Here is a 23,540-nt window from a genome sequence, read left to right as displayed (position 1 = left end):
ACCGGCCCGGTAGGCCATTGCAATAGGTCTTATCCAATTGCCAAACAAGTTATGCAGTAGGATAGTGTATGAACATTTGGCAATAGAATGTTTCATTAATTTTTTTAAGTTTAAGAACGGGAATAACCTCCAAGTTCGAATATTCTGCAACTTTGTTTTGCTTGCTGAGACCCCCCCATTATTAAGAAGCAATTCCAGACCTAGGCTACTACATACAGTGAACATAGAGTGGACAAGACTATCTAAAACTGTTTTCCCGAACACAACAATTTTTCAAACGAGCTTTCGGTTTTTCTTTTCTTTTTCTTTTTTTTTTACATTTCATGCGCGCTCTTGTCTGCCTGCTTCCGCAGGCCAATGACGCCACAACCCCTCCCCTGCCTGCAGCTGCTTGGCTGACTCCCTCTCTGCTCCCCCGCGCGCTCCACCTTCGGTGAGAAGAAGTCAAATCACCTCGAGACGGTCGGTGGAGTGACAAGATGGCGGAGTGAGTGGGTTGCTCTTTGGAAGGAAGAAGCGACTCGTTTAATTCATAAAAATATTAATCGAAGAGGGAAGATTAAGTTTAGTTCGTGGGTAACATCGGACTTTCGACAAACAAAGGGAAGGCATCGCCCCTCACACCGAGGTGGTTCATGAAGGAAGAGTCGTTGTCGAATTGCGAATTGCAGTTCTGCTGGTGTCCTTTCGATTTCTCGCTAGCAGGCTAGCTAGCTGGCTATCTTGAAACTGGAAATACTGGACTTCTGACAAAGCCATCCGTTTGGAGCATTTTCAGGGAACCTTGATGTTTTGCTCGATTTTGACGGACTATTACAAATATAAATGATATTAATGTTTTGTGTTTCTAGAAATAGTTGGCTAGTTACTTCGTAACAAATATAGAACTGGCTAGCTAGGTCGTTTGCTAACGCTAGCTAGCTACATTGTTTCAAGTGAGAGTCGTCCACGACAAACAAGGACTGAATGTTCTGATTACCGAAAGGCCTAAGGGAAGCACCGGTTCAGTCCCATAATAACACAATTTTAAACTGATCGAGTGTTGCTCGTGACTCGAGGACATGGCAAGCAGCAGCGGCTCTAAAGCCGAATTCATAGTCGGTGGGAAATACAAGCTTGTTCGGAAAATCGGATCCGGATCGTTTGGTGACATATACCTGGCAATCAATATTACAAATGGAGAGGTAAGTCTGCTGGTCTGATCATTATTATAAATTAAATATATTTTTTAGTTTTTGTACTGTGCCTGGGTGGAAACGATGGCTTTGGTGACCTGTGCTAATGGTAACGTTACCTGCGAAGCTTTTGGTAACGTTAGGGTACCTCTCAGCTAACATGAAGTTAATGTTAGCCTGCAAATAATAGCTAACTCACAATTCGCTGTATTTGCCCACATTTGCTTTCGTCGACCGTGTTGACGAAATTATGTATACACATTTCATGTTTGAAATTAAAGCGAACGTTTAACTATCACAATGCTAAGTTATATTTGCATGTTCAATTGTTAAGTTTCTCGATCAACCACTTGTAAGCAGGTTTCGATGTTAATCTTTTTGTTGTAGGAGGTAGCAGTAAAGTTGGAATCCCAGAAGGCCAGACATCCCCAGCTGTTATATGAAAGCAAATTGTATAAAATACTTCAAGGTGGTGTCGGAATTCCACACATCAGGTAAGACACAAAATTGGATTTACAAATTGGACGTCGAATTCCTCTGGATTGCGATATCGTTCAGCTAAGGTGCCGAACATTAGCAATCGTTTAGTGAAATTATATAGAAAATATGGGATTGTGCTGTTCACCTGGTTTAGGTAAAAGTGTAACGTTTAGTATTTGCGGTTATTAGATTATTCACTTTGCCGGAGTTATCAGGATTTTGCCTTTATGTTTGCTATACGAAGTTAGGAGACTTAGAAAGGTTGTAACGTCATTAGGTTGACTTGCTTGGCTATATTTGGTCAGTCGCAGTGGAGCACTGAAACAACGGAATATGTGTTTGTGTCTATTGTGTTTTCCCGTGTTCCACACGATGAAAGTGTGACATTAACGTTGTTGTTACGCGTCCAGTTGTGCCAAGTAGATGTCTTGCTAACGTTAACGTTACTCTGGTTGGAAATGGCCGCTCCTCTTTTGTTGTGTTTGTTCCAACATGTCCTCCTACTCGGTTAGAAAATGGCGGCGGCCCAGTGCGAGCGAAAACAACTTTTGGGGCCTATCCGCATTGTCTGTCAAGGTTACTGAAGACTGGAGCCTCTATATATTTCATTCTAATATTACTGTGTGTTTAATGGTCTGTTCTGTCTTATGTATTACGATGGATGCAAGCTATTCGAATTTCTGCATTCGAAACCCTGTCAATCGTGATTATCTTCCGGGATTAAATGTTGCGCGTAATCCATGGCGCTACCGCTAACAACGTATATGTTACATCGAGTTCATGTCCTCTGCCTTGGTGTTTTCCTACTGTTCTGTTTACTGCTACAACTGAGTTGTTAAAAGTTGCATTTTTTAATAGCAATATCGAAGTGTGCAGACGTTTTATGTTTATACGACACTTGACGTGAACATGTCGGAAGCAGGCCAGTGTCCCTCGCAGTATTCAAATGATCGAATGATCCTTTTTGGGTTCATTACAAGTGAATAACAAACTCCACCTTATTCAGGCCAAGTGTAGATTTCAGTAACGGTCTCTGAAGCATTGTGTAGCCTCCATTTGTTGTTTAGCCTAATTTCTCAGATACATCAGACAAATATGTGTCAGTATTCTATTACTCGTGTTTATTTTAATGAGGTATGTGAATATATATCTGTTTTTTTTTTGTGAACATCGTCCTAATACACGTTATTTAGGTTAGTTTGTAAGTTTGAGGAACTGATGGAAATGACTGACTAAACATATTGCCATAATACTCTAGTTTGGCCTATATTTGTAAGTATATGTTTATTTAATCTCTTGAGAACAGAATTTGGACCGTTAATCCATCCAGTATAAAAGCATATTGCAGTCAGTGTCATGCATCTGGGTTCACTGATAACAAATTCACTTCATGTATTGACATCAGTAGGGGGGAAACTATGAGTGAACCCCACCTACTGTGTGCCTGTGCTTTTGAAATCCACTAGGATCCTGCCCCAACCCAATGGTACTCTGTGCTTATCTGCTATTGGGTCACAGATTATGTCCTAACTCATCATTGTAATATGTTTGTGGTCAGAAAGTGATGAGGACGAAGGCGAAATGGAGGGTATGCTATGAAGCTGGATTTGTGCTTTGTTGAGCCTAAAGCCCAAAGTTTTTGGCAAACTGTGACTATTGTCAACGGTGGCCTTTTCCCTTTTTTATCTTTTAAACATTTTTGTGTAAGAAACATCAATTGTATTAAACTGTAAACAGCTAGCAACAAGGTAATTGCCACAATATTGCTGTTAGTTGCTGACTTCACCTCTGGCTTTAGGCTCAACATGCCACTTTGGCCCACATCTTCCTAATTATGTAACTAGACAGACTTCAAGAAGTTATACAGTGTGTGTATCAGTTGAACTTCAATCTCAGCCTACCTACTATGGGTAGTTGGCTTGCCAACGTAAGCTAATATGATATGCTGCCATGTTACGGTATACATTGTCTCTTTCTTGGCAACTTTGGCAAATTCCGAGCACACAATATAGATTATCTAAGGAGAGATTGCTTGCTCTATGGAGTTTGTTTAATTATTTCCCCCCAATTATTATTATTATTATTATTAGCCTTATGTTACGGAATTGTAGAGCGAAGCAGACACACCTGGTACACTAGTAAAATTAACACCATGTAGGACTCTCGCAGGCTATGCTGTCGGTGCTGCATAGATTCATATTCATGGGTTTCATCAGGTCCCTTTCCACAGGTGTATTAATCAAGCACCATGCAGTCTGCATTGATAATCAAGGTGCTTGATTGTATACACCTGTGGAAAGGGACCTGATGAAACCCATGAATAGGTAGTGTGTGCTGTGTGGATTCAATGCAGATCATGATTGTGCTGCACTGGCACATATGTGAGCAAGAGTGAGTGAATGAACTACTGCAGACTAGAGTACTTGTATGCATTCAAATGCCTCCATCAAGACTGAAAGAATTACATTCCTGGGACTAATTATGAAGTAAAATATGAAGTATTGTGACATTCCTAGTATGTTGTCTTATTTGTGACAGACGCTTTAGGTACCTCCCTCGTTTTCTTGTCTGTTCTAGCACAGTGTTAAATTTAGTATGACCGATGTTCTGCGGCTATGACTCAAAAATATGTAGCTTATGTGTGTTAAACGTTGTTGAAAAGGATGTTAAGTGAATTTGAATAGATTGGTGGCTTTGTGAAACGAAGAAATTGAGCTTATCCTCCCTGTCTAAGATTCTGTGATGAGTGCAGGTGTTCTGAAAACCTGTAGAACCTGTAAAAGTATGTTTCTTTCCGTGCCAGATGGTTGGCCAAAGTGAGCTATGCTTTGAGGTATGATGATTTGGCATTTAAGGTACTTGATCAGCCAGCATATTGCCGACAGTTCTACTAGGTTGATGGGCAAGTGACGATATATTAAATCTCGAGTCCTGCTGGTATGGAGAAGTCAGTTAGAAGCACAGAAGTTTGGCCTGGAGAGTTGTTGGGGCCCCTTTGGGCAAGACCTACTTTCTGTCTAAAAATTCAAATCAATTCATAGACTGTATCCATTTTAGAAGGTATTTCAAGACCAGTTAACTTATTGGAGTACCTAGTTCAAATTGAGTAGTAGTGTGGATATGATAGGACAGTCACCAGCCAGTCTTTCATATTCACTTCCTCTAATGTACGACACTGTTTGCGAAAGCTTTGTCTGAGGTTACTGGTCATCGCTGAGCACTCTATAGTACGGCAGATTTCCTTCCTCAGGCAGAAAAATAACCCTAACTTCAGCGCAGTGAGCATTGTGCTTTCCATACAGCACATTGTTCAGAGCAGACCAGAAGGCTGACCAGGGAAGAATGTGTCACTGCACTCGATTTTAAAGGAGCAGGAAACATGTCGGTGCTGGGAGAACCTGCAGAACAGGCCGCCCCTCCTCCACTCATGAATCATTGCGCTGCTTGTGTGCGTGGAGCGGGGCACACTGAGGCTGTGCTCTTTCAGGTCTTAATCAGGCCAGCCTACTTCACTTCCAAGCTATAGTCCAACCTGTGACATATTGGTAGTTATTTAAGGGTTTACAAAACCTGATCTTTCTTTCGTTTTCTCCCTGGTAGGCTTGATAGTTGGTGGCCTTTTCTTCTTCTTTTTTTTTTTCGGTGGGAGGAGGGAGACGTTGAAGGAAATGAGTGTCCCACAGAGAGGTCTGCTGTTTCCTCCAGAAAAATCTTTTCAAGTTAAAACTACTCAGTTTGTTTACTCTCAGGCAATTGTTAATTGTCCAGTGGCATGGACATTATTGCATGGTGGTCCTCAACGCTTGGTCTCCATTCCAAGTTTGGATTTTTAAAACTATTTTCCATGATTCCATGTCATATTTCAGAGTTAAAATAAAAATGGCAAAAACTAAACTCTTGTCCTAATGATTTAATACAAAATCGTCATGAGCTGTTTGAGTTACAGAACAGAAGGTTATTCACATCTCCATTTTGTCTGAGATTCTGTCAGTATTGCCTAAGTTGACGGCCATGTTACCCAGTTACTAGGTCTGGCTTAATGACTATTCTAGGCATTTGGTTAATGTTCTTCCCATCACTGGGTTAACATTTACAGACTACATCTAGGCTATAAGGAGAATAAAAGACCGTCTTAACAAATTCTATGAAATACATTTGTATGTTGAAAGTATGACTGGAAAGATTGAATTCAATCATGGTTGTATAGTCGGGAATTAAAAGTGAAATGTTACATTGTGCTCTGTTGATTGATGACATTTGTGTGAATGCTCACCGCTCTGTTGCTAATGGACTTTGAGGCATTTTACATGTAAGCTTAGCCTTTTGATGTTTGTCTTTGAGCTTCAGTGTGAAAGGTGTGGTCCTGGGAATGCAAGTGAAGGAGAGCCAGTCGGTTGGGAGCGTCTGTTTGCCCGGTCAAAGTACTGTCAGTTTCCTGCATTACCAGTGCAGACATGAGATGGCCACTGATGCTCTTTCAGTTTGGTTAATGAAATGTGTATCGAGGACCTGACGGTAGAGACTTGTTGCCATTATGTTACCTTGTCCACCCCGGCTCCTCCTCCCCCCCCCCCCATAATCATGCTTTTGCCTGCGAGGCCTTGCTGGTTGCCTGGCGACCGCGCTGGCACTGCGTGCGACGGGAGGCGTGGGGACTAGCGCTGACCTCTAGAAGCAGTGCTTAGCGGAGGAGCGGCGCGGCGCGGCCAGGGCGCCTGGAAACTAAAACCTTTTGGTTAATGATGAATGAGTCCCGGCCCCTGCTCCACCCCTCAGCTGCACTGCCTCTCCCATAAACCTGCTACATCAGCACACTGCTGTCAGCACGCTAGCACAGGAGAACACAACTCAACAGACAGGTTTTTTTGTGGGGGGGGGTGGAGGGGGCACTTCTGCTCGGTGCTGTGTACACTTGATGGCTAGACTGGCATGTTAGCTGAGTATTGTGGGAAGAAGAGCGAGGTGTGGTATTCTTGAGCCCTCTCACATTCTTTCCTGAGGGGTCAGTTGGACAGGTTTTCGTTTCTTGGGGCTACGCTCAAGAATTTCCACTTCAGTGCTGCATTATAACTGCGTGTATGACTTGACACTTAATCTGATTCTATACATTATGACACATACTGTCCATTTCTATAACCTGATGTATTTTCAGTCCGTATGCTATTTTAACATTTATAAAATTAAGGCAAACTGTCACACTCTGGTCAAAGAAAGGCTAAATTTTTAGCCTTGCTGGGACTGGTATCCTAGCCGGTTCACCATACCAATAAGCCGGTGTGCGACAAAGTGAATGTATTTTTAGTGCTGGTCATCATAGGATCAATAGAGTGTTTTAATTGGATGCAGCTGTCCAGGAGAGTGATGGTATTGGGGAAATGACCGTGGTGCTGGTGTGTTGCAGGTGGTATGGGCAAGAGAAGGACTACAATGTCCTAGTGATGGACCTGCTGGGGCCCAGCCTGGAGGATCTCTTCAACTTCTGCTCCCGCAGGTTCACAATGAAAACTGTTCTAATGCTCGCAGATCAGGTAAGTGACACTTCTGGTGCGGGGGGTAACACTGGCTCGGACAGCTGGTGTCCAGGCACACATTTTGGTTTGAAACGTAAATCTTTATGTCCTCTTGTGTCTCCACAGATGATCAGCAGAATTGAATATGTGCACACAAAAAACTTCATCCACAGAGATATCAAGCCAGACAACTTTTTAATGGGCATCGGCCGCCACTGTAATAAGGTAAAATAAGACCCAACTTTCACCCCTTCAACCGTTCAGCTACACAAGGACCAGTCTCTGATCAGGATAGTCACTATTTTCAGCTGACTATCGTGATCACCTATAGGATCACAATTAAGGCATCGGGACATTACTGTAAACCGTTTCCTTTATTGTTGTTCACGGGTTCAAGTCCCTTTAACCTTACACTTGAACATGCTTCAGAGCCAAAGCATACCACCAGGATTAAAATCAAGCACTTTGAATCATAAAGGTTCACCGTGATACCCAGTTTGCGGTTATCCAAGGTTTCGGCAAGTGTCCGTGTGATGTCCTGCGCTTCAACAGAGGCTTCTCTGGAAACAAACAGGTTGCAGTGGGATTAAACAAGAAGGCTTTTGCATGTGACTGTCATTTTATTTGTTCTCCCTCTCGAAGTTGTTTTGTTCCGAATGTACCTGAGGTTGCCTGATTTGTATTTTGTTACTCATTACTTTGAGCCCTTGCAGACAGGCAACATTTGGCAAAGTTAAAGCATGATGATGCACATTTAAATGTGGCATACCAGCACCATCTCTGGTGGTCACCCTGTGGGTCTCTTAGTATGAAATGAAACGCACTGGTACTCTTTTCGTACCAAAGCAGTGAAGCCTGTATTACCATTTTTGGCAGTGCTGTCTGGAGTAAGTGTTTACCATTGTGTGTCTGTGTGAATGCCAGCCTCAAGCTTTTTTTATTTTTGTTAATTTGTTCGATCTTTTTTTTATTATTTATTGCATACACTTATGTATCTCACCCCTTTGTCACACTAAAAAATCACTGGTCAGAGAAGAAGCACGCACACACACACTCACACACACACACACACACACACCCCCACACCCCCTCTCTCACATCACCTGGTAGGAAGGCCTTGGTCGTGGCTCCACTGAAGCCTTGAGCAGGCAATGCTCTGGATGCCGCAGACAGGGGGGACCTGATTAGACTTAGGCTTTCTCTTTTTATGTCTGTCTTTTTGTGTAAAATCCCACACACTATCTTCTGAAGTCAAAGGCCTTTCGCTCAAGCTCACTCCAACCCTCTCTGCTTTTACCTGCTGTCCCTCACATTGGTGCCTACCATAGCCTACGTGTCTCCCAGAAAGATGTGTGTAGTTTCTGTGGACAGATCTACTTAAACGTAATCAAGATTCATAGATTCATCTTAATGGTGGCTGTTTGGGGTTATACAATCCTTAGATTCACAGATTGCCAAATTAGAGCCAGAACCACCATTTTTTCTCTAATTTCAAGTAATTGTGACAGCTGCTAGTACGTTATACAATTTGGTAATATTAATGGTATGTGGCATTGCTAATGATCCAATGTTTACTCAGCATCTTCAGCCCAGGGTTGATACTCTATGGAGTAGTATGGAGTTCCTCTAGTGAACACGCCTAGCTTTTCACCCTTCTTACCCACTTCTGCCAACGTTGTCTGGTTTGACTTTGATAAGGGCACCCAGCTTGGCATCATTAGACTAACTTTGCTTGTTGTGTTGCTTTACCCAGGGCCGCTCTGTAGGAACATTTCCCCACCCCACCCCCAAACGCAAAGCCGCAATTTTAAAAGCTGTCCTCATATGTCTTGCACAGCTGTACTAAATCCACAGAGCATATCGACGGCTACTGCACGCTTTGCTTCCTCTCTCTATCTCTCTCTCCCTCTCTCTCTCCCTCCCCTTCTCCATACTCCTCACCCTACTCCTGTCTTTATTTTCTGTCAAGCTTCTCCCTTCCCGATTTGGCCTTGCCAAATGCCAGCAGTATTCTAGCCTCTTCCTTACTGAAGGTGTGTCTCTAGCCCATGGCCCATGAAAAGCTTTCATTTGACCCCATTTGCTTCCTCTGTCGTCACGGGGACATGGTCGGGCAAAAGCAAGTTTGTTGATGGCCACAATTTTCTTCTTTTGTTGTTTTTGGTTTGGTTTCTGTTAAAGCTTCTCATGCCTTAAAAGAAATAGTGACTAATAGAGGAAATGGCTGTAGAATTTGCCCTGTTTTAACCCTAGTTGTACCAGCAAAGTGGACCTCATGCCATCTTTCTCTCAGGCCATCTACACTTTTGCTCTACACCTGAAGTGATGGTCCCTTTTAGTTTTGTCATATGTGGCATGGCTAGTGTTAAAGTCCGCAAAGTCAAAAAAGTGAATCAGGCTTGGAAACAGTTTGTCAGATAGAACAGCATTGGAGGGGGGGTGGGAGGTTGGGTAACCATAAATAACACATGTGCCACTATGGCTTTGGGGGGGAAAAATAAACCCAACGAGGCAAATGGGGGTGGGGGCTCGCATTTGTTGCAGGGCATCTCTTCCCCCACTTCCCCTCCCTCCCTCCCTCTCGCTCCCTAGCCTACATGCTGGCTAAGCCAGGGCTGTAACTCAGCCAAGGCCGACTTCCAGGAAGGGGTTCGGTAGTGGAGCAGAGCGCTCTCTCCCTCTCGAATCTGTAGTCAGTATCCCTAGCTGGTGGACGAAGGATGGCCGTGGGCTTTCTCTTCCCCTCCTCCCTACGCCCTTCTGCTGCTCCTTCTCCCGTTCTTTTTCTGAGCCTTGGTGTTGCCTGTCTGCGCTGGCCGTGTGGGGTTGTCAGCAATACTGTTTTGATGCACTGCACCCTCTATTGTTTGTTCAGTGTTTAGAAACTCCAGTGGGGAAGAGGAAAAGAAGCTTGGCTGTTAGTTCTTCTCAGGACCCATCTTTCTCAGGATTAAACCAGGTCTGAACCCTCCACCGCCTCCTAATACAACCCCACCAAAGTCTTTTCTATTCTTTTGGTTTCCTTTTTTGGAATCCCCCCTTCCTTCTACATCATAGCAGTGTTTTATTTTTTTTCCGTTTTTTTTTGTTTTGTTTTTTTTCCTTCATTTGATCTGTAACCATTAACACTTGTTGGCATTAAACCAGACACACATGCTAAACCAAAATAGAGATTAACTCCTAATCCAGATTGAAGGGAGTCTGCAGAGGCAGAGCGTTGTGCCTTGTGTACAGAAAAGGTTAAGGGGTTTTTATATATATATTTTGTTTTATTGCATTTTTGTTTTCCGTTTTTATGAGTGACAAGTTTTTCATGTTAGAAGCACTACTTCATTTGTTTGTACTTGTCCATGCACATCAATGTCACTGGGATGTCACCATATCCAGTTAGTTCTAGGGTTGGATGTTCTGTAAAAGCAGAACATGGTGATCACTGTTACCCCTAGAACAGTAGGTTATAACTGTACATGAACAAGAGAGAGGGGGAACCGGGCACCAGCACACATGCAAGCAGCAGAGTCCCATCTGTTGAAAGGCTGATAAAAATGTCATCCCCCTATGAGCCCAGCCAGGCTGAAGAAGCCCCTTAAACCAATAATCCGGGTGGCATGGGCTGTTTTCTCTCCAGTACCTGTAGAGCACAAACAGAACTGGGCCGAGCCGTTCAAAAAAAGACCTCGCCATGACTTGCGCATTGGGTCCTCCGGTGGGTGCAAGAGGAGGCGAGTGGATGGGCGTGGGGTGTGTGTGTGTGGGTTGGTGGTGGGGGGGGGGGTCTGCTTTGAGGTGATCCTTCTCGCCCACCTCCCCAAACCCCCCAATAGGGAACGAGTGCAGTGGAGCTGGTCTGAGCCAGCTGCTGAGTGCCAGAGAGGGAGAGGCGGGCGGGCGGGCGAGTGAGTGAGTGAGCACACTGACGTCATTGTCTGCCGCTGGCCTGTGGCCAGAGGCTCAAAGAGCAGAAAATGGAGTGTGTTTGGAAAACACAGGCCTGAAAAGTCAGAATGGGCACTGGCTAAAGGGTGTGGTGAGGTTTGCGCTTGTTTCCTGATTACATGGCCTCAAAAGATTTTCTTTCTCGCCGTGTTTTTTTTCCCTCTTTTAAACTAAAGTCATATTACTCCTTTTATAACAGATTTTTAAAGACCGGGGGTTCTTGTGATGTTTTTTTTTTCTACAGGGTTTTTGGATTCTTCTGAGAAAGACTCACCACTGCTACAACACTGTTTATTAGCAACTGTGAATGCTCTGTTGGTATTTGGCTCCATTCTGATAGGTTTCCGAAGTTTCTAATGCAAACCACTTCCATCTAGTTTTTCTTTTAGCTTTCAGAAGTTGTTTTACGAGCAGTTTCTTTCGGCTGCTTCCCTGAAGGCCTTTTTGCCGGAAGTGAAACTCCTTGTTACAGCTGAACCCATTTCACATACTTATCACATACTTAAGCTTATCTAAACTACTAGCCTCACAACTGGAGATCTTTGTGAGTCCCTTTTTTTACGCAGCACATTGACCTTTTTCTCTGCCTAGATTTACAAACTGTTTTTTTTTTCTTTTAGAGCTTTATCTGAATGAGGACAAACCAGTTTGCAGGCTCAGTGTTCAAGCACTGTCTTAAGAGATCTTTCTGTATTTGACCCATTTCAATAGTGGACCTTAAAGCCTTAAATGCAAACTCCTCCACCCCAACTCTCATGTTCTGTCCTGCCTGGAAAGTGCTATTTTGGTTGCCCTTGTAACACTATTATTTTTAGATGCAGAGAGGCTCCATACTTCATTTGTGTTTCTATGAGAGAATTGTTGAAAACAAGGCAAACGCAGGTGACACTGGAGCAGGAGTGAATAAAATGTGCATTTCATGTCTGGTGGTGGCTTGTGGCACACTTAAGCGTGTTAGGACCTTTTTATTTTTTTATGTATACCCTCCGCCCCACCCCACTTCGATAGAAGCACCCAAATGGAATTTCACGGATGGCGTAACTAATTTTCTTGACAAGAGGAAATAAGGTCTGAATCCCCCTGGCTGAGCGGAGCAAGCACAGCACGGCTGACTGAGTCCATTTCAATACGGTAGCGGCCCCCACTGCTGTCTCTGTGGAAATGAATGTGTTGGCCCAATCAAGGTTCTTTTTTTTTTTTCAAGCGGGGCCAAGGTGTCCTCTCCCAAGGGCCTGTGGCCTGATGGAACGTTTAAATTGTGACCTGTAGACATCCATTGCTGATGAATGCCAGTTCAACACTGAGATGGATTTGCATAGAATCTAGGTGGTGTCTACTATTAACCTAATTCTGTGTTGTAAGACCCCAGGACTGACGTTATGAAACCATTATGTGCCTGAGTGGTATGCGAACAGATTGGGATTGGGGGGCCTGGCTGTCAGTGAACTTGGTTCAGGGCCCTGCAGGGCAGAAAGCCTAGAGAGGAGGAGACTCTCTCAGCTTGACCCCATTTCTAGAAATACAATTATTTTGTTTGTTTTTCCCTTTTGAGGTCGAGCTCCATCTCTTAAACATCAGATATTATGTTGCTTTTGTTACAGTTGTTCCTCATCGACTTTGGTTTGGCCAAAAAATACCGGGACAACCGGACGCGACAGCACATACCCTACAGAGAAGACAAAAATCTCACAGGCACAGCTCGCTATGCCAGCATCAACGCACATCTGGGCATTGAGCAGAGGTAAACACCATTTTCTTAAGGTGATGGTCCGTCGGGGATTTTGCAGCGATGTTGCTGGGCAACTACGTAAATGGTTCCATGTGTTGCGATTGGATGATCTGATCATTGTAATTTTCCTACTGGTGATTTTAAAGTAACATGTCACAACATGACTAACCATTCTCAGGAAAGTTGCTCAGCAATACGGCTCAAAAGTTTGCCTTGCCTCAGAGTGATACTGTATGGAGTATTTTCCCTCCGGTAGTGACAATACTGAATCCCTCACAAAGGAAATCCTACTCAGCACCAAGACATGCCTATTTTAGTCATAACGAATGTGTTTCCTATACAGACGCTGACTGAAATTGTTAATCAAACATTGATGGCACACATCTGGTGTTCTGTCTGATGTTCTTATGACCAATCTCACTTAGAGGCCATTGCTGCAGCAGACAGCAGCTCATCCCATTGCTCTCAATCCTCTATTTGATGTACTCCTGTCCCAGCACTCTGTGATGATCTGATGCCACAGCGTTAGGTCAGCAGTGTCATGGCTTGATGCTCTGGCAGAAGGCATTGACTCCCAATTCCGCAGACCAGGGCTCCTTGTGAGCGTTTCTGTGATTTATGGGCAAGAGGGGGATGGCATGCCCTTTACCAGCAGAGTGGCATGTCACTGATCAGCAAGTTAATTTAGGGCTCTGAGCTGCACTGCTGCAGCCTCTTTGCCCGACCGTCACCCTGTGTGTTATCAGTTATAGTTCAATGGGATGTTGTTAAACACATTTCAAATGCCTTGCCCTTCAGCCTGGCCCATGTTGTTCATTGTGCGTGTTTGTGTATGTGTGGTGAGGTGCTTCATTAATGGTATATGTTTCCAACAGTCGCCGGGATGACATGGAGTCGCTAGGATATGTGCTGATGTACTTCAACAGAACCAGTCTGCCCTGGCAGGGACTGAAGGTATGTCAGGCCGGTACTCCAGGGCTTCCTGTCCATTATAAGAGGAGACCACTGGAGATCTTACCGTCACTGTGTGTGTGTGTGTGTGTGTGTGTGTGTGGTTGAAGATTGTTAGAACACAAAACATTTTTGAGGCCACATGCCTTTTTCAGAGGATTAATTGCTCTTGCTCTTTTGAATGTGTGTGTGTGTAATTGTCCTTAATTAAGCAGTTAGGGTAAATTAATAGTCATGCCTGCAGGTAAGAATTAGGCTGTAACTGATCATCATAGAGATGATCAGTAGATAGCAGCAGGACTTTGGTTTATTATAGTGTTGTGTAACTAAGTTGTAATATTTAGCCATTTTTCATGATCAGTGCTGAAATTGTAACCCGAGACATGCTTTCCAGTTTTCCGGCTTTGCACGCGCTGTGCTGTGAAATCGTCCTGATGGTGGTGGGGGGTGCCTCCATTTAGCACAGGCAAGGTTAAATAATGGCGCAGTAGAGCCCCGCACTGTCTTAATGTAATTAAATGGAACATCAGCTAGCCTGCATATCCTGGCCTCATATTCAGAGCTGGAGGAAGGTCATATTCAGCAGAGCTGGGGTGGTGGAAGGAAAGGCTGTGGTTGTAAAACAGAGTGCTTAAGCCCACATAGCCAACATTGAGCACAGAATTAAGGTGGAGAGAGAGGGGGGGGGGGGAGGGGACCAAATTACAATAGCAGTTTGCCTCTAGGTTTCCAGGAATCGAGATCGCCCCAGCGGGTGGTGATTTGAGTTGGTTTATTTGGGGTTGCCGTACTTAGCATTTTGCCCTGGTCCCAAATGCTGTTTCCATATTGCTAATGCTGTGCTGCTCCACTGGTGCTCCCAGACTGTCCTGGTAAACACATTCATTTCTCGCCCATATGTTCCACAGGCTGCCACAAAGAAACAGAAGTACGAGAAGATTAGCGAGAAAAAGATGTCAACCCCTGTGGAGGTGTTGTGTAAGGTAAGGACCGCAGGCCTTGAGCCCACCCCCGTTGTTGACGACTCCAATCCCGAGAGCCGATTACAATGGCCCGTCACCGTGACCGACAGAAGGGAACAGACCTTTGGAAGCCTCCTGAATTTTGCCCACGCTCAGTGATTACAGTGTAGTTTTTGCTCTTTCGGAATGGACTGACTTAGAAATGTCAATGAGTGGAAGGGAATGTGAGAACTTGTGACAATGTGAGAGATGTGAGGACCAGTGTGTGTAAAGGGATCAGACGAGGGATGGCCCAAAGGGGGTTGCTCTAAACCCCTGAGAAGTCGAAGGCCATTCCTGCATGACAGTTAAAAATGGAGGGTATAAATGTCAGCCTAATCCAGGCTGTAAATAGGCTTTAGGGTTTCTCGAGGGCCTTCTAGTTAAAACATGGCAGCCATGACCTGCAAAGCACTTTCGCCGAGGCTCCCTCTCCTCTGTGAACATGCACGCCTGTACGTGTGTAGCCGCCCAAGCCAACAGCTCCCGGCCCCAGGCAGGGACACCTTGCGTAATCTGGTTCACTTTCCCTCGCTCTGCGGATAGTGGCTCTCTGGGTTCACTAATCCAGTATAATACTGTTAAGAATGGAGTTGCGTTATTCTTACTCAGCGTTTCACAACGTGCCAAGGGAAAATGTTGTCCACTCAGTTGAACCCAACACCAAGACCACGAAGGAGTATTTTCCTGAGAGCTGAAACCAAAGTTTATTTTGGCGATGTTTTACAGACCAAAAGCAGAGGAAACAAAATGCGTCTTTGTCTGGTTCACAGGGTTTCCCAGCGGAATTTGCCATGTACCTGAACTACTGCCGTGGGTTGCGGTTCGAGGAGGCGCCGGACTACATGTACCTGCGTCAGCTCTTCCGCATTCTCTTCAGGTGCTCATCATCTCCTGCCCTTCCAGGCCCGATTCTAGGGCCATGCTCCAACACGCATTTAGCATTTGACACAGCTCACTAGTGTGGGAAAAGGATGAATTCTTTATGAAGGGGAATAAAGAACTCAACAGAGAACTGAAAAAGTAGTCATTCAACTGAATATGTGTGTGTGTGTGTGTGTGTGTGTGTGTGTGGTCTCTACTCAGCTTTCCTGACTCGTTGAGTTGACGCACCTTCCCCACCCACCTTTGTGCTTTAAATTATCTTAGCTTTTTAGTCACTGACACATTTTAGACCACACAAACACCACAGGGCAAAAGGTGCATTTGTGAACATGAAATTAATTTTTGAATGTCTCTCTGCACCAGTGTTACAAAAAGTTTTTTTTTTTTTGTCTTCTCTCCCCCTTTGATGGGCATTTTGGATATTGCGTTCTATTTGTGTTAACATTCTTGATTTCCTTCTGTGTGTATCCAACGTATCGACTTTCCGTCTCAACGGGTGTGTGTGTGTGTTGCTGTGGTCCTGCAGGACTCTGAACCACCAGTATGACTACACATTCGACTGGACCATGCTGAAGCAGAAAGCGGCCCAGCAGGCGGCGTCTTCAGGGGGACAGGGGCAGCAGGCACAAACCCCCACAGGCAAGCAAACTGACAAACCCAAGAGTAACATGAAAGGTTAGTAGCAAACAGCCAAGCGACGTTTTGAGTGCAAAAACAGAAGACACCAATTGCTTTCATTTGTTTGCGCAAAGAGGTTAAATGCAGAGAAAAAAAAATATTAATAATTTAAAAAAAAAAAGTATAAATGGGGATTCGGAAACACCCACATCCAAAAAAAAAAAAGAGAGAGAGTACCTTAAGTTATAAGACGTGGTGTTCTAAGAAGGCACCCTAAAAAAAAAAGAAAGAAACATTCAATTGGTCTGTCTTGCAAATGCAATGACGTCCTTGGGAAATTTGACTACTAACTTTGTGCCAAAGTGTCTATTCTTCTCTGGGCCAATGGGGTGACTTCATCAACCTTCTTATGTGGATGTAAAATAATCATATAACGATCCCCTCTGTGAATTAACCCCTTTCCAAATGGGATATGCGATTTGACTTGAGATTTCTGGCAACCATTGTTTCTGGATCTAACACTTGTTAATCTGCTTTTTTTGTTGCTTTCTGCCATGGCAAATCATTTTTTTGCTTTAAAAATTATAGTGAAATTCTAACTACTCTTAACACTCATCTGTTTGTTTGTTGGTTGGTTGGTTGGTTTGTTTGTCTCTCGTTAATCTTCTCATGTCTGGCTATGGGGTCTTCATCAGTTCTGTCTTCAACCGTTATGTCCGAGATGCTGTTGTGATTTGTGTTTCATCATGTGATGTGTTTTTTGATTGCAGTCTCAGGTGCTTGTGTTGTAAGAGCAAGCTGGAAGGAGAGTCCTGGGTAAACCGTTATGGAGCCATTTTCGGGACTGTAATATAAATGTGAATTGGATTACATCAAATTGTGCTTTTCCTCGTAACACTTCTGCACACAGAGAAGTCTCTTATGGACAACGGTTTAATTACTTTTTACAGCTAAAGAATAATCTTGAAGATTATCCTGTGAACAGCTTTGTTGCATTCCTCTTAAGACCTTATGGTTCTGCCCACAATCTGCCTCATAATGTCTTCATTTTAACATCTCAGAGCAAAACCCGTAGCTAACCCGAAGCAGCCATGCCGAAACGCTTAGGCAGACATATTTTTTCAGTGGGCTAAATGGGCTTTACCTATGCATGACTGTCTCCCCTCATGCAAAAGGTTGAAGTCCTACGCACTGTGTTTGGGTGAGCGAGAATTCAGGACATTCAGCACCTGCCCGTGTTGCTCTGCATACAGTGGGTGAAGGGGTGGCTGAGGCAACAATAGAGGCTGTGGTCATCCTAAAGGAGCTGCAGCATATGCAAGTCTGCCGAGCAATTGCAGTGATTTGATTATTTTCCCCACTCCAAGGAGATCAGTGACCATTCACGGTCTTGGTTGTCTGCACTTACCCCCTCTCCCTTCACTGTAGTACAGGATGTTTGGCTATGGTGATTGAGGCCATAGTCTACATATAGCATGCAAACATTGATATGATTAAGATATTTAGACTACCATTATTGCAGCCTTGCTCGTCTCTGGCAGCTAACTTAAGTAGGTATCTCTGCAAGACGTTACACAGGTGTGCGGCATAGGCGTTGACATTACATCAAAATGGTTGTTCTCGCTTTTGCCATTTGTGGTTACATTTTTAACATTTTAAACTGTGATTCTTGTACATAGCACCTTTTAATGTCACGTCTGTTGGGCTGATTAAAATGGCTTAATCTCGTCTGAATTAAAGCAGCCTACCGTGTGTTGACTGGGTATGTTAATCCCCCTGTGTGTCACAAGGGAGTAGGGGGGACTCTGCTTTTCCCCAGAGGAATGATGATAACCCCTGACAATATGATGTCAGACAGTCACTGAATTCCTTATCCAGTAGGCACAGCTAAAGCTAGCAAAGACATCTATGATCTGGTGGGGTGACTTCACTGAGAGAAGGTTTCCACATTAAATTATATCTGTAGGTGATTAGACCCTAAATCCATTTTGCATATCAGCCAGTGCTGTCACCTCCAGAGAAAGGCTTTGAGAAGCATGAAATATGAATGTGGGATCCAAATGGAGAGGTCACTACCCCCTCCCCCTCCCCTGTCCTCCTAAGACTCATCCCAATTGATGGCAGCGCACAAGTGCAGTGAGGAGAGGCTTGTCTATAAATAGGATTGGCTGATGACGTGGTATGAAGTCTAATCCTTTGTATACACTGCCTCTGTTTGAGTCCATGGCCCCCATGTGCACACTGAAGCAAAGGCTTGCTTAGCATCTTGTCTCGTTAGTGCAGAATATATAGCCAGCCATAGGAAGGCTTTTTTTATGTTTTTGAGACATTTTAGGTGGCTAGTAAACAAAACCTGAGCACCTTGTTTTGTTGGTAGCTTGTGCGCAACACTGAGGGCATTTTGCAGCCTTTAGAGCCAGAGCAGTCAGGAGTTGAAGTGGCAAAGCTCTTGAGTACTGGAGCTTGAAAGAATTTTATTTGCAGGGGATTGCTGGTTTCTTGGATACCAATTTGGCTTGGCCATTCTGTGAGTCTGTTAACAATGGAGACATTGTTGATGTGAGCTCGCGTTTCAGCCCCCTCTGCGTTACACAATTACCAGGCATTTAAATTATATTTGTTTGGAGTTGGCCACATCAGCATTATTTGGCAAGGCCAGTTGAGGGCCCAGAGTACGCTTGCTTCAGTATAATGGATTTCCCTGCCCTCTTTCAACATCATGTATCGGCGGAGTCTTGCAGAGACACCATGGTTACGTGCTGCCTGACACAGTGAATTGATATCCCCTGACCTTTCTGTGTGTGATTGGGCAGCCTTTTGAAAATGCTTTTCATTTGATTTGGAATTCAGGGACAGAGATCACTGCCTGTGCACAGACTAACTCACTGCACTTAGATATATTATCAATTAAGCATTCGACAAGTTTAGATTTTTCAAACTGAAAGGCAGTTTTTTTTTTTTTTTTTTTGTCATCCAACAAGTTGTATTTACCTTTTGAATGCTGCCAAAGTCAATTTGCTAAATTGCCTGCCGGAAGCTAATAATAAACCAACATGGCGCGCTTAGGTGGCCTTTTACCTCCTTCAGAATGTCGGGACTATTACATCAGAAGGGCTCTCCTCACCCATGAAATGGAACCCAGACACTTGAAACGTCCAGGATCTGGTGGCCGAGGGAAAAGCCTCCTCTTGACGTAGTGAAGGGGAGTATCCAAGTGCATGATCCACGTTGGCACACAAGTCTCCCGAGCAAATGCGGCCTTGTGAGAATGATTCGCCTGAACCCTTAACAAGCCACCCTCCCCTTTGAAGGCTCTGCTCTATCTCATACATCAGGCTTAGCTCTGTCATTGGCTAGGCTTTCAGTGCTTCTGCTTTTTTGTTGACTTTGCACAGTCTTTGCCTGCAGCAAAAAAAAGAAAGGAAAAGAAAAGGAGCTCCTTTGAAATTTCACCACATTTGAGGGAGCTGCTACTGCTACTGCTGCTACTGCCTTTGTGGTTGCTGGAACAGCATAGAGGAGCGATCTCGTCATTAAAGCACCCCGGCGTAGATGCTGTCATGCTCGGGCTTGACTGGGCCGGAGGGGGGGCATAGCTGAATGTTTCTTCCCTCTGAAGTGCCAGCATGTAGGAGGAACTGGAGAGTTATGGGGAGAAAAAAAGGAAACTGCAGCAGCACTACTTGTGTATTAATATCGGCTGTAAAGCTCTTATCTCACACGTGAGTCGCTCCACGAGCACAGCCTGCTAAGGCTTATCTGCCCCATTGACTTTATAAGGCTGGTCAATTTGCGAGGCTGTGTTTCTGTGAAAAATGCATTCCGCTTGGTTTTGCTGTGAACCGAAATGCATAGGTTTTACCATTAGTGTTTTACTGTTTATGGGACTTGAAAGAGTTTGAGAATACATATCAGTTGACATGGTTTGTTTGACTTTTCTTTTACTTACTGACTTACCTTCCCAATGATTAGAAGCCCTCTGTGCTAATGCTTTGTCTACACACTACAGACAAATTAATGTCAGTATGGGGCCGCGGAGTGTGATCCCTTTTGAGCCTCAATTCCTCTCCCCCAGATTGGAACATTGTTCCAAGGCTGTTTGTAGAACCCCCTAAAGCAAGCACAGAGTTTCTGGCAGAAGGAAAAGCTCCCATTTAAAGCCTACTTAACCCACTCCCACTGAAGAGCAGGATGGGTGATGGCTTGAAAATGTGGACATATCTACTTATACACCTTAGTGTACAAGGCTAATATTGTCCTAAAGGTCTATGTACTTTTTATGGCCATAATAGTAATATATCCTGTCAGTTTCATACAAACCGTCTCACTTGATTAAACTAAGTCATGTGACCCTGAGTCCGTCCAGCCATGAATTGTCTCTGCTGACGCCTGAAGACGTGTGGGCCATTAGCGCGCTTGGTGGATGTGCTGGAGAGTGTGGAATGGTAATGGAGACCTCCCACTCATGGTACTGGCTCCACTGGACAAGGTGACCTCTTCACTGCGGTAGTTCATGGAGAGTGCACCATTTGTAGAATTCTGGCTTAGACCTGTGTGTTGCTTGTTTGTCCGTTCTTCCGTGTAGCTTCTTGAGCAGGTTGTGTCCGTGGACATGGAGTTTCTCTGGTATGTCTCTGCTCCGACGTAGTTATTCATTATGGTTTTCTTTGTTAAACTTGCCCGGGTGGATTGTTGGATTTTAACCAATCATTGAGCTTGCCTGGTGAGCCATGTCATGGACATTGTGGGCCTAACTTGACCGTGTAAATGTTTGATCCTCCCCAGCGGCCGCTCTGCAGCAGACTCCCAGGCTTTGCTGCAGAGTGGGACTGATGACTCTGCACTTTTTCTTTTTTTTATTACAGGAGCAAACAATGCTCTACTGGGAGGGGTTTGGCCCTCGCCAATAAGAGAGGCTCAACCCTGTTAAAGACGCTTGTGATCGCCTGACACTTACCCTTGTCCTCCCTTTCTCTCTCTCTCTCTTTCTGTCTTTCTCCGTTCTTGTTCTTATTTTGCAGGTTTCTGAGCATTAAGACAATGTATTGAAGCAGAGCAGAGAGGTCGTAGCAGGATTTGCCTTCCAATCACACCCCGGCATCTAGGATCAAATTCACCAGACCCTGCCAGGCATTGTGGGCAACCCTTTCCTGTTAAAAATGAACATTGTTGTTCCATATACTATATATGTAATCGTTATATATAGATAACATGCTCAGCATATATCTATATATTGGTATGTATATACTATATTCACACAGAGAGAGCAGGCTTGGTATGGAGTTCAAAGCTGTAGCCTTTTCTATTGTCCTGTCCCTGAAGACTTCTTTTTTTTCTTGTGTTTTATCAAAACTTGCAAAGGAAAAAAAACTTAGAAAATGGTTGACTCACAGAGGATATAATTGTGCACATGCCAATGTTTTCCCCGAGCTCTCTCCTTCAGGATGCGGCTGGTGGGAGGCGGAAGCGGGGCTTTCCTCACCTGTCAGCTGCACATCACGGCGCCCCCCCTTTCCCCCCCGTAGTCACGCCGTGTGGCTCCACCCAAACACTTATACATCTGAGATTTAATTTTTCTTCCTTAATTCTTTTTTTTTTTTTTGGTTTTGTTTTGTTTCCCTACATCCTCAAGTAAAATGAGAACATGTAAACTTAAACCTGTTTCTGTCACAAATGAATCCTGGGTATTACTAAGCAAAACATTGGGTTTCTGTTTTCTTAATTAAAAAATGAGGTAATTACATTTTGCCTGCTGATATGTGCTAGAAAAGCTTCTAATGTGAAGAAAAAAAATTCTAGTGACTACTAGGTTTCTCTTTAGAACGCTGCATTAACTATATTGTACTTGGTATTCTGAAGTCTAAAAAAGAAAAAAAAGAATAAAAAAATAAACTCCACAAAAGGATATTCATTACAAATTAGGCATCTCAACTAAACCTGTATGTTAATTGCTTAGATGAAAATTGTATGCATTGATCTTCTTTTCTCCCCTGTCATTTGGAAGTATGGGTGTTTAATTGATGCGCATAACCATCATCCTGTTCATTTGAGTTGCAACAATGGCCTCCATATTCTGTTTTGAGACACAGATGTGCTCACGTCACCCCTTCCCGTTATCATTTTTATATGCATATATATACACTTTTTTATCAGAGGAAAAATTACTTTTTCAGTTTTATAGAGTTGTCTTTCCCTGTTTTGAATTGATAATTTGGGGAAAGGGTGTTTTTGTTGCTTCTTCCTGCAGTGAAGCAGATCCTCTTGTAAAATATCTCTGGGACTTTCTCTGCTAAACTAAATTTGTTTTCTCTCGCTGCTGTTTAGAGTAGCGACCTTTTGCTCTTTTCTGTTAGTCTTTTTTTTTATTGCAAGAAAAAGTTGAGGGTTTCTTTTCTATATATTTTGGGGATCTTGCAAAAAGAAGGAAGATCCATTTTGAGTTTCTCAGCCTTTAGTCACAACCAGATGCACACTTGGCTGTCTTCTTTTTCTCCTTATTACCCCTCTGACCCAGCTTAAGGCATCTACTGCTGGACATTCTATAAAAGTGTAATTTATTCCCTTTTAGCATGTCAGAATAAATTAAAAATGACTTCTCAGAACCACTGTCCCAGTCTCTGTAATTTGAAGAGAACCCAGAATTCTCACCTTAAGCCCGAACAGCATTTTTGTTTTTGTTTTTATTTTTCTTACTCCATTTGTTCCAGTCTTGATATGTTTACCTCTCAAACCACAACACAGCCCCGGGCGTTGTAGCGCCTGTACCAACTGAATGAGAGAATTTTGGGCCTCGCCACGCAGAGAGCTAATGCTTTGACCTGAAAAATGTATTTTCTTTTTACCCCCTCCCCCCCATGAGGTTTTGGTTGCCAGCGATACAGAGGGGATTTTGGAAAAGGTCTAAAGGTGTTGCTGTTAACTAGATCAGTTCCTGTACACTGATTGTAGGGGTGGTGGGTAGTTGTTAGGTGCTTGTGGTGATGTTTTAATCTTATGGGATTTATATCTGTAAATATTAAAAAGGCTTCAAGTGGCTATCGTGGTAATTGGTTCAATTAATTATACCACATTTATATATTTAACCTCCCAGGTTGCAGCAAGGACAAATGGTCATTCATGTCTTAAAAAAAAGAAAGAAAAGAAAAAGTGCACAGATGCGCTTTCACTGGTGTTCAAGAGGCTGCTAGCCGGGGATTCCCCATTTGGTAGCAAAGTATGATACATGCTTGCATATGGATATGCAGTGAGTACAATG

At 43.8% G+C, this 23,540-nt stretch overlaps 1 protein-coding gene across 5 annotated transcripts; it reads left to right on the top strand.

Annotated features, from left to right (window-relative positions):
* Positions 1–430: 430 nt before the first annotated feature.
* csnk1a1 (casein kinase 1, alpha 1) lies at positions 431–23,320 on the top strand. Of its 5 annotated transcripts, none has more exons than XM_062524077.1 (11): positions 431–1,184; positions 1,563–1,669; positions 7,057–7,183; positions 7,292–7,390; positions 10,041–10,124; positions 12,703–12,842; positions 13,706–13,786; positions 14,683–14,764; positions 15,556–15,662; positions 16,194–16,306; positions 21,307–23,320. In XM_062524077.1, the coding sequence occupies exons 1-11, from the start codon at positions 1,062–1,064 to the stop codon at positions 21,312–21,314; spliced, it is 1,071 nt and encodes a 356-aa protein (XP_062380061.1). In that variant the 5' UTR covers positions 431–1,061; the 3' UTR covers positions 21,315–23,320. The 5 variants fall into 5 exon arrangements, with proteins under 5 accessions (XP_062380061.1, XP_062380059.1, XP_062380060.1 ...); XM_062524075.1 differs by having other exon boundaries at positions 16,194–16,342; XM_062524076.1 differs by having other exon boundaries at positions 433–1,184; positions 13,706–13,784; positions 14,690–14,764; positions 16,194–16,342.
* The last annotated feature ends 220 nt before the right edge of the window (positions 23,321–23,540 follow it).

Source organism: Sardina pilchardus, chromosome 21 (assembly GCF_963854185.1).
Source record: "Sardina pilchardus chromosome 21, fSarPil1.1, whole genome shotgun sequence".
NCBI lineage: Eukaryota > Metazoa > Chordata > Actinopteri > Clupeiformes > Clupeidae > Sardina > Sardina pilchardus.
The sequence above is the reverse complement of the archived record's forward strand: the minus strand, read 5'-3'. Positions and strand labels throughout refer to the sequence as shown.

Bases quoted from the DNA above. Each gene is read 5' to 3' on its own strand.
- csnk1a1 (XM_062524075.1), top strand. From the start codon at position 1,062: ATGGCAAGCAGCAGCGGCTCTAAAGCCGAATTCATAGTCGGTGGGAAA. The intron at 1,185-1,562 runs GTAAGTCTGCTG...TTTTTGTTGTAG, and splicing joins TCAATATTACAAATGGAGAG to GAGGTAGCAGTAAAGTTGGA. The intron at 13,787-14,682 runs ATGTCAGGCCGG...TCGCCCATATGT, and splicing joins CCCTGGCAGGGACTGAAGGT to TCCACAGGCTGCCACAAAGA.